Source organism: Balaenoptera borealis (genome assembly GCF_965194805.1).
Source record: "Balaenoptera borealis genome assembly, chromosome: 5".
Classification (NCBI taxonomy): Eukaryota; Metazoa; Chordata; class Mammalia; order Artiodactyla; family Balaenopteridae; genus Balaenoptera; species Balaenoptera borealis.
The window spans coordinates 49,474,138-49,488,263 of record NC_138862.1 but is presented as its reverse complement, the minus strand read 5'-3'; the positions used below and the strand labels follow the sequence as shown (position 1 = coordinate 49,488,263).

The window sequence follows — 14,126 nt, the reverse complement described above, 5'->3', positions numbered from 1 at the left end:
ATTCACAATAGCCAAGATATGGAAAGAACCTAAGTCCATTGATGGATGAATAAAGAAAATGCAGTGTGTGTGTATGTATATATATATATATATATATACATACACACACGCACAATGGAATATTATGCTAAGTGAGATGAGTCAGACAGAGAAAGACAAATACTCCATATCACTTATATGTGAAATCTAGAAAAACTGAACTCCGCAATTCCCTGGCAGTCCAGTGGTTAGGACTCCATGCTTTCACTGCCAAGGGCCCGGGTTCAATCCCTGGTAGGGGAACTAAGATCCCACAAGCCACGTGGTGCGGCCAAAAAAAAAAAAAAAAAAAAAAAAGCTGAACTCGTGAAAACAGAGAATAAAATGATTACCAGGGGCTAGGGGATTGGGGAATTAGGGAGATATTGTTTAAGGGTACAAACTTGCAACTAGTAGATAAATAAGTCCTAGAGATCAAACGCATAGCATAGTGACTGTAGTCAACAATACTGTTTTATTGTATTAATATAAATATAATAAGTTTATGTAACAAACTTCAAAGTTGCTAAGAAACAAGATCTTAACTGTTCTCACCATAAAAAGAAATGATAATTATGTGACATGATAGAAGTGCTAGCTAACACTATAGTGGTAATCATATTACAATACATAAATGTATCAAATCAACACATCATATACCTTAAACTTACACAACGTTATATGTAATTATATCTCAATTTTTTAAAAACAGAAAAATTTCCCTTACCTACAGATTACCTTTTAGGAAATATTCCAGCCTCCCTCTCCTTTTTAGTTGTTGTGAGGCTATGACAAACCACTAAGGACCAAACCATGCACTGTGTGCTCACAGGATGCCTCCTTCTCCTTTCTTTTTCCTCTCTTCCTCTGCCATGGTCACTCTTGTTCCTTGGGTAGCCACCAGCTACCAACTCAAGGCCAGCAAACTGACCCATACAGCCCAATCCAAGAATCACCAGATGCTTGGTGCTAAGTCACCTGAATTCTACTTAAAAATGAAAAAGAATGCAAAAATGTCAATTTACTTAATTTTCCCAAATGATAACCCTATTCTAGGCCAGTAACAAGGGCAGCTTCAAGGTCTGCCATCTTTTTAGATTCAGAGCCAAGAGGAAACACTAATGGTCACTCCTGGAGCCACTGTAAGGTGTGGACTGGAGTGAACATTACGCCTGCCTGTCCCACAGGCCTGTTTCACTCCTGTCTACTGAAACACAACACTGCTGTTTACTGACCTGTCAGCTCAGGGGCGGGCCTGACTGATCAAAGAATAATCCCAAGTGACTGATTCAGGAATGGGCCTGTGACCCAATTCTGTTCTATGAAAAGCTGCTGCATGTTTCTGATGGATTCATGCACCCGAATCCAGATACCACCAGTACTCTGGGAACAGCTCTCTGAATTTTACTTGCCAATGAAAAAAATGCAAGTAACTCTTGAGAATATTTTGAGGGAAAAAATTGTATCTCAAGCTGGACAGGTACAAGAAAGCAACCACCTGTTGCTGTGGCAGCAACCTAAAGTCCAACCATGAAAGAGGACGCCATAGACAAAGCTAATGTACAGAGGGCACAGCTGAGAGACTTACAGAGAAATGGAGCCTGAACTACGCTCAACATAGCAAAATGGGACTTCCCTGCTGGCGCAGGGGTTAAGAATCCGCCTGCCAACGCAGGGGACATGGGTTCGAGCCCTGGTCCGGGAAGATCCCATATGCCACGGACCAACTAAGCCTGTGTGCCACAACTACTGAGCCTGCGCTCTAGAGCCCGTGCTCCACAACAAGAGAAGCCCGCGCACCACAATGAAGAGCAGCTCCTGCTCGCCACAACTAGAGAAAGCCTGCGCGCAGCAACAAAGACCCAAGGCAGCCAATAAATAAATAAATAAATAAATAAATAAATAAATAAATAAATAAATAAATAAATAAATAAAAAGAGAGTAACTTAAAAAAAAAAAAGAAAAAATAGCAAAATGAATTATGCTCAACTATACCTCCTGACTTCTATTCTAAATGAATATTATTCCTTAATATTAAAGCCAGACTGAATCAGCTTTATTTGCAGCCAAAAGCCCTAATACACTGGTATTGTTTTCATAATCAGAAAACATATATATTTAAAATATCAATGAATAAGGAAAAAACAAATAAATACAGGCCATCCTCAATGAGAGGTTATCAGAGAACTAACAGAGAACTCTCCCTACAAACTTTTGCTAGATATTGATATATATCTCCTTCTCATATGTGATATTTTTTCTCCCATGGTTTCTACCTGCATCATTCTAATCTCCACTTCCATCATCATATCACCTCCACCTTCCTGCCACTCTCTTATAAAGACCCATGTGATTATATTGGGCCCACCCAAATAATCCTGAATAATATCCCTATCTCAAGATTCTTAACTTTAACTTGTCTGCAAAGTCCCTTTTATCAGATAACATATTCACAGGTTCTGAGAATTCAAACACTGACATCTTTGGGGGCTTTATTCAGCCTACCATATATACCAACATGATAATAAGTCCTTTACATTCAGAGACTTCTAGAAATTCAGAAATCTGTGAATTCACTATAGTAGTTGTTCTACTCACAATCACCTAACTAGAGAGGTTTCGCTAGTTTGTGGATCTTATTTGTTCCTCTATTTGTTTAACTGAATTTGGCCAAATCTTAGGAAATGTGGGGATTTTGGTGTGACACATCTGAGATGGAGCAAACGGGATGTCCTAGGATTTGTATTTTTTTAAACCCCCATGAATTATTTTGAATTTATTCAACTTTCATTCAATAAATCTTTATTAATGTTTCAGAAGCTGAAGAATTTAAAGTATCTAACCACATTTCATGTTGGAAAACTAAGTAAAAATGTAATAGTCGTGACAAAGGAAATATTCCTTTCTTAAATTTCAAAAAACTCTGCATATACAATATAAAGGAGACTAACTTGAGCATCAGATGAGGAAACAAAAACATGAAGGAGACCTGTTACCAATGGAAAGAATATTTGCTGCATTTAGTGCTGTTTGTTTTGTTTGTTTATCTTAACCAACTCTGAATTTGGCATATTTGAAAATGCTTTTTCTCCCCTTACCACCTGTGATGGTTAATTTTCTTATGTGATATTTTTAATTAAAATTGAACCTGTGCTTTTTAGAAAATACTCAGATACTCTAATTGCAAGGAGAGTACAATCAGGCTCAGAAGCCTAGGACAGACCAGGGATTAAGGGATGGGAGACGACCAAGGTTCAGAGCCTTTCCCACTCCCCACTCCCCACCCCAAGCTTCTTTAACAATTATCATCATAGTAGTAAACTGAACAGTTTAAAAGTCATAACAATACTCTCAGCCTGGACAAGATAACCTCTTTAGACGAGGGAAAGTGTCTCACCACACTCCACTAAAAGATCTATTTATATTTTCAATATTAAAATTGTCCTACATCATTTATATTACTGCCACCACCCTTCTCCATTATTGTTCGGTTTGTGTTCGTGCAGATAGCTAGCGCTGTTAGCGGACATTCTCCAGAAGTTTCCAAGAACTACAGCAGGACTATTAGGGGAATTCCTAACAATAATTCCTAACATTCCTTCCTGATTATAATGACATTAACGATGTGGGACTATAGCCTAACCTCTCAAGTCTCTCTTTCTCCTACCTCCTCGGCCATCCGAGACCTACACAACTATCCTCTCTGTTCTTACACCCAGGCTGTTGAACGTGGTAAAACAAAACACACACTCACAAAACCAATGCAAGTAAGCGCCATGCATACATATGATCTTGAAAGTTATTGCCCCTCTATCATCCTGCAGGGTCAGCTCCATCTTCCACCCCCATTCTTTCAAGCCCCTACGTACCAACCTCCTGGGCTCCACCCTCCTTCCACCTTCCGCCTCCTCTCTAGGCAAGCACTCCCTCAATGTCTTACCTTCCAGCAGCAAATGTATCTACATTGCCAACCATTATGACATTTTTCCCTGTTAGGTCAGAGGAAGCAGCACGGCTCCTCCTACATAATTAATAATAAAATGATAACAAGAACACTCACAATGTACCATGTCCCTCATTCTACATAGTTATTGCTCCATCTGTACTATAGGTCCCATCCTCTCCTCCTCTCCTTGGTCCATTAATTCTTCTCTCCAGCTCCTCTATGAACTCTTTCCCCTCAAATGCAAGTCCCTCAGACTTCCACTTGCAGCCAAGATACAGCAACAGTGAGATTTACTCCTCCACCTGAAACAGTGGCTTTCCAGACACTGCACATCAGACAACGAAAGACATGATGCCTGAAAGATGGGAAATAAAGGAAATGATCCCTATGACTGATTGCCCTTTGCTTACAGCCTTGAGAGCATCTCCAGGCTGCAGCAGCAAGAGGGGAACCCAGGTGGAGCCTGGAGCACCCCCTAAATTGAGGAGATGAGCTGAGAGTCTTAAAAGACCAAGCTGATTAGAATCCACAGGACAGTAACAGTAGGAGACAGCTGCACACAGAACTCAGGAGACCTACAGAGAGTCCTAATTAAGTATTCAGCAGAGTACTGGAGAGCACAAGTGTATAAGGAAACTCCTGGAGGCTGGGGAAAGAACCACACGACAGCATGAGAGAAAACAGTAACCTGAGCTCCCACAGGGCCGGGATGTTCGAGAGACACAAACCTTCAGTCTACAGCAAAATCCAAAAAGCAAAGAAATACCATAATTAAGTTGGACCTATAACCTGAGAAGTACCACAAGCCAACAAAATTAAAAGGACAGCATCAGTTTAGATAAAAAATACTCCATAAATTTTGGTGATCTGTGAGTTCATGAAGGGAATGGAAGAGAGGGGGAGAGGGGACTACTACTAAGTACCTTGTCAACGCCAGGCACTTGTGAGGGTTCAATAAGACATGGTCCCTGTCCTGAGCACCACACCCAGTCCTTAAAACAGACTCATTGGACTTCCCTGGTGGTGTAGTGGTTAAGAATTCGCCTGCCAGTGCAGGGGACACAGATTCGAGCCCTGGTCTGGGAAGATCCCGCATGCCGCAGGGTAACTAAGCCCGTGCGCCACAACTATTAAGCCTGCGAGCCACAACTACTGAGCCCATGCACCACAACTACTGAAGCCCGCACGCCTAGAGCCCGTGCTCCGCAACAAGAGAAGCCATCGCAATGAGAAGCCCACGTACTGCAAGGAAGAGTAGCCCCTGCTCACCGTAACTAGAAAAAGCCTGCATGCAGCAACAAAGACCCAAAGCAGCCAAAAATAAATAAATAAATATTAAAAAAAAAAAAAAACAGACATCATCATCTCCCTCCCCTGAAATACTCCTTCAGCTTTCTGCCAGGAGTCAGCTAAAAGGTCCCCTTCTTGAAAAGACTTTCTTTCATCACTCTAAAGCTACTCTACAGAACCCACTTTCTTATCTCTACAGTACTTCTCACAATTTCTAATTATCATTTATTATTATACTCTATGATTACTTATTACTCTTATTTTCTCCCATGCACATTTAGAATACGAGCTCCATAGTGAAGAAACCACTGCACCTTTGGTGACTAGCACAGTATTATAACCATTGAAGGCACTCAAACACTTATTGAATGAATGAAAACAGAAACTGTGACTGAGATAAGTTTCCTGATGATCAACGTCTTCCAGGCTAGTTAGCCCCAAATCCCTCGACTTGGTTCCCTTAGTTATGAAGCAGCATGCTGAGTACTCACCTCTACCTGAGTGACATTGATGACCAGCACTACCACCATCAGTACTGCAAGCAGACAGCAGAAAAAACGTAGTTTGAAGAAACTGATCCACATTGTCTGGCTGTGTCTTGATCACCCATGGCCGACACCATGCTCCCTTCACTCCTTAAAACTCCATGTCTTCGTTTTTCTGAGCTGCAGGTGAGCTTTCAGTTTGACTTGCTTCTTTTCCGCTAGTTTCCTTACGAGTTCTTTGTATAAAAGAGCAGCTGGGGTTGATTTAAGAAGCACATTTTTCTCCAAAGGACTCCTTCGAAGAGGGGAGATGAGAAAACAGATTACCAATTACAACAGCTTAAGAGTGGAGTAAAAGGAGAGACACCATATTTCCTCTTCCTTAACCTTACTGAAGACCCAAAGTCATAAGAGAAAGCAAAGAAACAGAGCACAGTAACATCTATTCCATATCTGGACAATTTAATTAAACCCAGCTCCAGGCTTCTGTGTAAACACAGAGATATTTGTCCTACTACCTATTTAGGTTTTAACTTTTAAGAGAGCAAAGAAGAGTATCTTCAAACCCTTAAAAATTACAAAATTCAAGTGTTAATTTTCTCAAGAGGTCTAAGTAAATAAAACCACTTCCCTTCCCTTACAGTTGAAGTTTTATTACATTACTAGAGTAATTATATTTAAAGAGCAGTAAGAAGAAAACCTGTGATTTTATGAGAAGATCTGGGATTAGGTGCAAACCATTCTGATAACCTCTAGAAAACAGGGATGCCATCCCTCTGTATGGCAGGAGACAGGACACACCCTTTGGGTTTCTGGCTCCCTCACCACGCATGTGGTTCTGATGCTCCCTCAGCTGAGTAACAAGGCGCAGGAGCAAAGACACCTGCCCTGAAGATGTAGGAGAGGAAAGCTAAGCTTCAGGAGTAACAGCTCCCCCAAACCCTTCAGCACACCTGCTAGAGGCAGAGGACTGGAGAGTATGTGGCTCCTAACTGTTCTTCCATGTAATTATTTTAAAATGCTCTCCCCAGCTGCTTTTTTTTCTTAATTTATTTATTTATTTATTTATTTATGGCTGAGTTGGGTCTTCGTTTCTGTGCGAGGGCTTTCTCTAGTTGCGGCGAGTGGGGACCACTCTTCATAACGGTGCGCGGGCCTCTCACCACCGCGGCCTCTCTTGTTGCGGAGCACAGGCTCCAGACGCGCAGGCTCAGTAGTTGTGGCTCACGGGCCCAGCCGCTCCGTGGCATGTGGGATCTTCCCAGACCAGGGCTCGAACCCGTGTCCCCTGCATTGGCAGGTGGATTCTCAACCACTGCGCCACCAGGGAAGTCCCCCAGCTGCTTTTATGATATAGGTAAGCAGTGAAAATGTTAGTGTTTAGTTCCCAGTGAGGCTTTCCATGGAAGGCAGGATAGAGAGGTAAAGGTGAAGAGGGTGCGTAACCACAGTGCAGAGGACCTCAGACTCCCTCAGCTGCACCAATACTCCTACAGTTTTGTGTTGGACCTGGCAAGCCCCCTCTTCCCTCACTCCTCCACTCTTCTGGTCTAATCCGTTCCAATACCACAAGTCCCATACCACAAGGACATACAACAACACTTCGTCACCCCAGCTTCATAAAGGAGACAAGGCTAAGCTATTCCAATATGCTTTCCATCCTCAGAATTCCCACAGCACTTACGTTTTTCACTTCTCAGCTGATCTCTGTATTTCTATGTATTTCTCGTCTCCCCAACTACTCTATACCAATTAAGACTTTTTAAAAAAAAAACAAAAAAAACCAGAAACTATATATCAGAGAAAAGCAACTTAAGGATAACAACGTATCATACTTTTTGATTCCTTCCCAGTACTTAGCTCTTTACATGATATATGCTGATTCAACAATCCACACGATAAATAATTATGGAGGCTTACTCTGTACCGCACACTGTACTAAGTGCCAGAAATTCCCCTGGCAGCGCTTACACTCATGTTAGGCAAGAGGTATTTCTCTCCTAAATTAAGGAGGAATAAATCCCCCACTCCTGGCCACCTCCACAGGGATGCCAAGTACTGTGAAAGACTGCACTTAACCATTTCATAGCCCCCCAACATCACCCCTCTCCAACACCCAGCTACCTACCCACCCTGAAGTGCCTGTAAATTCTAGGAAGGAAATGGCTGTGAAATAAAGGAAATAACTCTGTCTCCAGGGACCCAACTGCTCCTCTGCAGAAACCCTTCTCAAGGAGCTGGCCACAAGAATCATAGTTTTCCACATGAAAGAATGCTCAACATCATTAATCATTAGAGAAATGCAAATCAAAACTACAATGAGATATCATCTCACACCGGTCAGAATGGCCATCATCAAAAAATCTAGAAACAATAAATGCTGGAGAGCATGTGGAGAAAAGGGAACACTCTTCCACTGTTGGTGGGAATGTAAATTGATACAGCCACTATGGAGAACAGTATGGAGGTTCCTTAAAAAACTAAAAATTGAACTACCATACAACCCAGCAATCCCACTACTGGGCCTATACCCTGAGAAAACCATAATTCAAAAAGAGTCATGTACCACAATGTTCATTGCAGCTCTATTTACAATAGCCAGGACATGGAAGCAACCTAAGTGTCCATCATCAGATGAATGGATAAAGAAGATGTGGCACATATATACAATACAATATTACTCAGCCATAAAAAGAAACGAAATGGAGTTATTTGTAGTGAGGTGGATGGACCTAGAGTCTGTCATACAGAGTGAAGTAAGTCAGAAAGAGAAAAACAAATACCGTATGCTAACACATATATGGAATCTAAGGGGAAAAAAAAAGGTCATGAAGAACCTAGGGGTAAGAAGGGAATAAAGACACAGACCTACTAGAGAATGGACTTGAGGACATGGGGAGGGGGAAGGGTAAGCTGGGACGAAGTGAGAGAGTGGCACGGACATATATACACTACCAAATGTAAAACAGAGAGCTAGTGGGAAGCAGCCGCATAGCACAGGGAGATCAGCTCGGTGCTTTGTGACCACCTAGAGGGGTGGGATAGAGAGGGTGGGAGGGAGGGAGATGCAAGAGGGAAGAGATATGGGAACATATGTATATGTATAACTGATTCACTTTGTTATAAAGCAGAAACTAACACACCATTGTAAAGCAATTATACTCCAATAAAGATGTTAAAAAAAAAAAAAATCATGGTTTTCCCTGATGGCCAGAGAGGGAAGACCAAAGATAATACTCCACAGGAACTCAGCTGCACCACCGTAGCCGTGGTCTGCGTACTGTGGAAAGGCCAGCAGCTCAGAGGACGGCAGTGTGGTTCACAGCTGCTCAGCAGCAGCACAGCAATGGTCAGTGGCGCAGAAGGATGGCACAAGGGCAGCAGACTTCAGAGCTAAAGGAACAAAAGGCCTTATAGGCAGCAATGCAAACATGCAAGAAGCCCCTCACAGCCAGGGACTTCTTATAAAAATCATTATGGAAGGTCATGCCAGGAAAAGATCTGACTTCCTGCTACAAGTAGGTGGAACACTGAGATTGAGAGATCCATCTGCACACCTAAGTAGATACAGCCTGAGGTGTACCAGACAGACCTCTCTTTGAACAGACACATACTAAAATGTTGATAGTTGTCACCTCTGGGTGGTTTTTGTTTTTCTCCTTCATCTTCACCAGGAAATAAAAATCACAAATATAAATAAAAAAGCTGGTTTCTAAAAGTAATAATTAAAGATGAGCTATAGGAGAAACAAGGCATTAAATCAGATATGAGAAAACAAATTTAAAATGAAAGATTCCAAAGTGAAAAAAGAAATCTGTAACAGATTTCTGGGTTTTTCCTACAAATATAAAACCTAGGCATTATAGCAAGAAATCTATTTGCAAAGAGAGCAGGAAAATATCATTTGGTATCTCAAATTGCCTTAGAATTGAGTAAGAACAATAGTGCTAGATAGGAATGACTCTAAAAAAAAGTTTCCTAGATCAACCAAAAAATAAAAATATATAATTGAATTTAATTTACCTTTTTTTTTTTTTTTTGGAAATTTCCAGTTCCCAAGAAGAGATACTTATCAGAACTAAGAAATTAGGGTTTACATCTAACTTTCCTTCCGGTGTAAAATCTGAACTCAAGCAATCGTGAGAGCCCTTATTCTTTTCTTGACACATTCGAAGCACATGTTGATGTTTTTCATTTTTATACCATTCTTCCTGCTGCAACAGAGATAAGCACATGAAATACAGGTTAAAGATACTGAAAATGAAGCAAAGGAAAATATATTTGAAATCAAGAATACAATTTTATAGCAAAGAGATGTACATAGATTTCAGTACAAAGTAGTGGGCGGAATAAGGATAGGAACATTTCCTTTCCTAGTAATAAAAAAAAAAAAAACCCAACAATAAGTGGCTATTTATATTCATGAACTTACACAGGGCAAATCATTCTCAGATCTGAGGTAAAGGTCAAAACCTTATAAATAGCAACATAACTGGAAAAAATATAAACCACAGATAAAAGCTCCATGTTATTTTTCTTTTTTTTTTTAATTTTTATTGGAGTACAGTTGATTTACAATGCTGTGCTGATTTCAGGGGTACAGCAAAGTGAATCAATTATACATATACATATATCCACTCCTTTTAGATTCTTTTCCCATATAGGCCATTACAGAGTATTGAGTAGGGTTCCCTGTGCTATACAGTAGGTCCATATTTTCTTAAAGACTAGAATAATCATGTAGTTCAATGATCCATCCTACCACTAGAGAAAGCAAGAAGTATCTGGACACATCTAAAAGTTGTGATCACTCCATGAGGAATCTCAACTTGAGCAGTCTTGTTTTCAAATCTTTCTGAAATGTTAGTACACCACTTACTCATGCTTCATATTTATGTTCAAATGACAAGTAAAAAGTAAAATCCATGGTCTGCTGGGTCTGTTTTGCTAAATTTTGATTAAGACTATTTACCAGCCAATCTAAATTCTTTATGGCCTGTGGCAACAACCCTATACTGCCATTAGGTACCTGACCTCCTACCCCCATCTCACAAGAGAATTACAAAGTGATTGCTTATATCACTTGGAATTACAATTGTCAGTAACAAATGAAATACTTGAGTTCAGTACTAAAAAGAAAATTAGGGGCTTCCCTGGTAGCGCAGTGGTTAAGAATCCGCCTGCCAACGCAGGGGACATGGGTTCGAGCCCTGGTGGGTTCGAGCCCTGGTCCGGGAAGATCCCACTTGCCACGGAGCAATTAAGCCCGTGCACCACAACTACTGAGCCTGCGCTCTAGAGCCCGCGTGCTAAATTACTGAAGCCCACACGCCTAAAGCCCATGCTGCCCCCGCTCGCTGCAACTAGAGAAAGCCCGCATGCAGCAACACAGACCCAACGCATGCAAAAATAAATAAATAAATAAAAACTTTTTCAAAATTAGGCAGCAACCCCACCCTCTGGGGGGGGGGCTAACGTTCTTAGACAACCACTACACAAAAACAATACATTATTGAACAACCACACACCCAGTTTCTGGAACAGTCCCCATCCTAAATACTCTGACCCGCCAGCCACATAGATGTACTTGTCAGAGCAAGTATCTGGAATTTTAATTCAGAATACAAGGACCCCACACATAAAAGACAAAAGCACAGGTTTACATGGAATATATCCAGACTCAAATGTTCGTATCTCGAACTTTCCAAAGATCAGCTGTATTTCATAGGGTGCTGAGTAGAACCTAGAAACTTAACAGGGCAATGTCTAGAGGAAGAACTGGAGACTCATCCAAGACCATGATGATGATGGGTCAACCAAATAAGATCAATCCTTGGATAAAAATGAGGCAGGGACAGAAGTCTACAGGACTTGTTTCCCCAGATTCCATTCCACTTCTCTTTCACGTACCCCCATCTCACATGCCCAAAATGCTGACTCACCTAGGCCCTCTCTTCTTTCAAAGCAGCACCCCAATGCTTTCATAATATCCGGGGTGGGGGGGGGGGTGGAGGCGGGGGCAGTAGGGTAGAGAAGTAAACAAATCAGTTAAATAAGTCACAAAGCAAAAAGTGCTATAAGAAAAAAATAGGGCATGTTGATAGGCGGTGGTCTTTAACCTTGCATGCCCATTAATATCATCCCAGAAGCTTATAAAGATACCAATGCCTGCATTCCACTCAACCAACCGGATCAGAATCCATAGGAGTAGGGTCCGAGAAACAGCTTTTTATTTAAGGTCTGCAGATAATTATAATACACAGCCAGGGAGGAGAACCAATGGTATAGAGTGGCCAGAGGGTCTTATTTGTACAAATTGGTCAGGGATGGCCTTTCAGAAATGATGTTTGAATTGTAACTTACATTGTCCCTCCAGGACAATCCGATTCTGGGTCAATGCGGATAGTCAACCCTACTTCAGGGATCTATCCCTTCGTTTCCTTTCTCAGTAACAAATAACTGCACTGTATCAGGCCCAGAGAGATTGTGAGGATGAAAGACACAGAAGATATTAAACACAGTCAAAGGAAAGCGGAGCCCAAACACTATAGAGGAACAGTGTGCTGTTCTACTGCTTAGACTGAGACAGTGATCAGGGTCTGGGAGTGCCGCCAGCTTCAAGGGCACGCTGATGTTCCAAATGATAATTAACCACAGTGAGAAGGGGAGAGATCCATCAAAGCAGCGTGATCCTTTATTCTTTAGAAAATGTGGCAACAATCCTCCTTTAGAGTAAATAATGAAAGCAAGGAAAATTTTACAGACAATTACAAATTTTGTATAAATCCTGTGAATCCCTCTTACCACCACACTAGTGGTCTTTGATCAAGTGGAGATGAGCGACAGGCCAGGCAGAGTCTCCACATCACAGCTTGTAGAGTCACACTTTACCCAAGCGACCACAATGTGATGTCCCAAAACGACAGCTCAGTAAAACCAGAATAGTCCAACGCATGAGAGGACCGCCAGCCAAGAGGCAGCTGGGTCTCGGAGCAGCGATGAGACTGGAGATCCGGGCAGAGGAGGGAGGCGTCTCCAAGTGCCCCGCACTCGCTTAGAAAAGGTGTTAGGGGAAGGAGTCTTTAGCGGCCCGGAAGTCTGGGCTCTGCCGCGCTGCGGCTGCTCCTGCGGGTGTTGCAGCAAGTCGAGAAAGCTGAGGATGGAGATGCTCGCGCCCAGCCCCGCCCAGGGACCGGCTGCAGCTCAGGCTACTCCGGACCAAGGCTACGGCAGCCGGGGGCTTTAACTCTGCCCCGACTTGGGCCGGAGCCTCCCGTTCCAGGTTCAGATGCCCCAGCCATGACCCCCGGGGCTGCAGCTCCTCTGCACCGGGCCGGAGCTCGGGAGCCAAAGCGCGGAGGAAGGGGCTTAGCAGCCGAGAGGCGCCCGGGAGGAGCCAGGCAATGGTTCGCTCGGGCGACAGAGGCCCTGCCCGGCCCTGGAGCACAAGCCGCAGGCTGGCACTCACCTCCGCTCTGGCCTCCCGACGTGCGCTCTCCGGCGGCTGGGGACCTGGACGCCCTGATCCGTCACAGCTGCACCAGGCCGCCTGGCCCCGGCTTCCTGGACCAGCTGTGTCGCCTCACCCCCGACCCCCGGCTGCGATTGGTTGAGCTCTGGGAGGGGCGGACCGAGGGCGCTGACTGACAGCCGCGGGCTTGGAGCGCAAGCGTCCTCCGGAGCAAGCACGCAGAGTTGGCGCCTGTCGAGCTCCGCACCACCAGGCTCACGCGCGAGGGTGTCCTGCTGCTGTTGCCCTGTGGTCTGAGCTCTGGCCCCTATCAGGACCCCGGCTCCTGTCGCCTTCAGACGTCAGGATTGCCCCAGGGAGCATCCATTTCGAAGCTTTTGTCTTCTCAGCCTAAGTGACCAAACCCCAGATCCCCCTACTTGGGCCGTCTTTCCGCTAAGTGGCGCAATGTTTTGTTCCCTGCACCAGAGAAATAAGATTTGCCAAGCTGGGGCTTCCCTGGTGGCGCAGTGGTTAAGAATCCACCTGCCAATGCAGGGGACACGGGTTCCAGCCCTGGTCTGGGAAGATCCCACGTGCCGCGGAGCAACTAAGCCCGTGCACCACAACTACTGAGCCTGCGCTCTAGAGCCTGTGAGCCACAACTACTGAGCCCGCGTGCTGCAACTACTGAAGCCTGCGTGCCTAGAGCCAATGCTCCACAACAAAGAGAAGCCACTGCAATGAGAAGCCTGCGCACCGCAATGAAGACCCCAGGCAGCCAAAATTAATTAATTAATTAATTTTTTTAAAAAAAGATTTGCCAAGATCCAGCAGAGAGCCATTGGGTTCTTGAATCTTTCCTTGCTTGAAATTAGTGGACGTATTCTGTTAGCCCTTAAAACAACCCTTTTGCTTTTACTCGCCCTGTACATGA

The 14,126-nt window shown here is 43.5% G+C and overlaps 1 protein-coding gene across 3 annotated transcripts in view; it reads right to left on the bottom strand.

The window, feature by feature from the left end:
• The window catches only part of NXPE3 (neurexophilin and PC-esterase domain family member 3), a 55,798-nt gene extending 42,471 nt beyond the window's left edge, over positions 1 to 13,327 (bottom strand). For 2 of the 3 annotated variants that reach the window (XM_082392127.1, XM_082392128.1), the window contains exons 1-3: positions 13,208 to 13,327; positions 9,763 to 9,953; positions 5,746 to 6,034 (exon numbers count right to left, since the gene is read on the bottom strand). In XM_082392127.1, coding sequence (XP_082248253.1) covers positions 5,746 to 5,838 — 93 coding nt within the window. In that variant the 5' untranslated portion in view covers positions 5,839 to 6,034; positions 9,763 to 9,953; positions 13,208 to 13,327. The remainder of the gene's footprint in view (positions 1 to 5,745; positions 6,035 to 9,762; positions 9,954 to 13,207) is intronic. The other variant, XM_082392126.1, reaches the window with a different exon arrangement.
• Between the last annotated feature and the right edge of the window lie 799 nt (positions 13,328 to 14,126).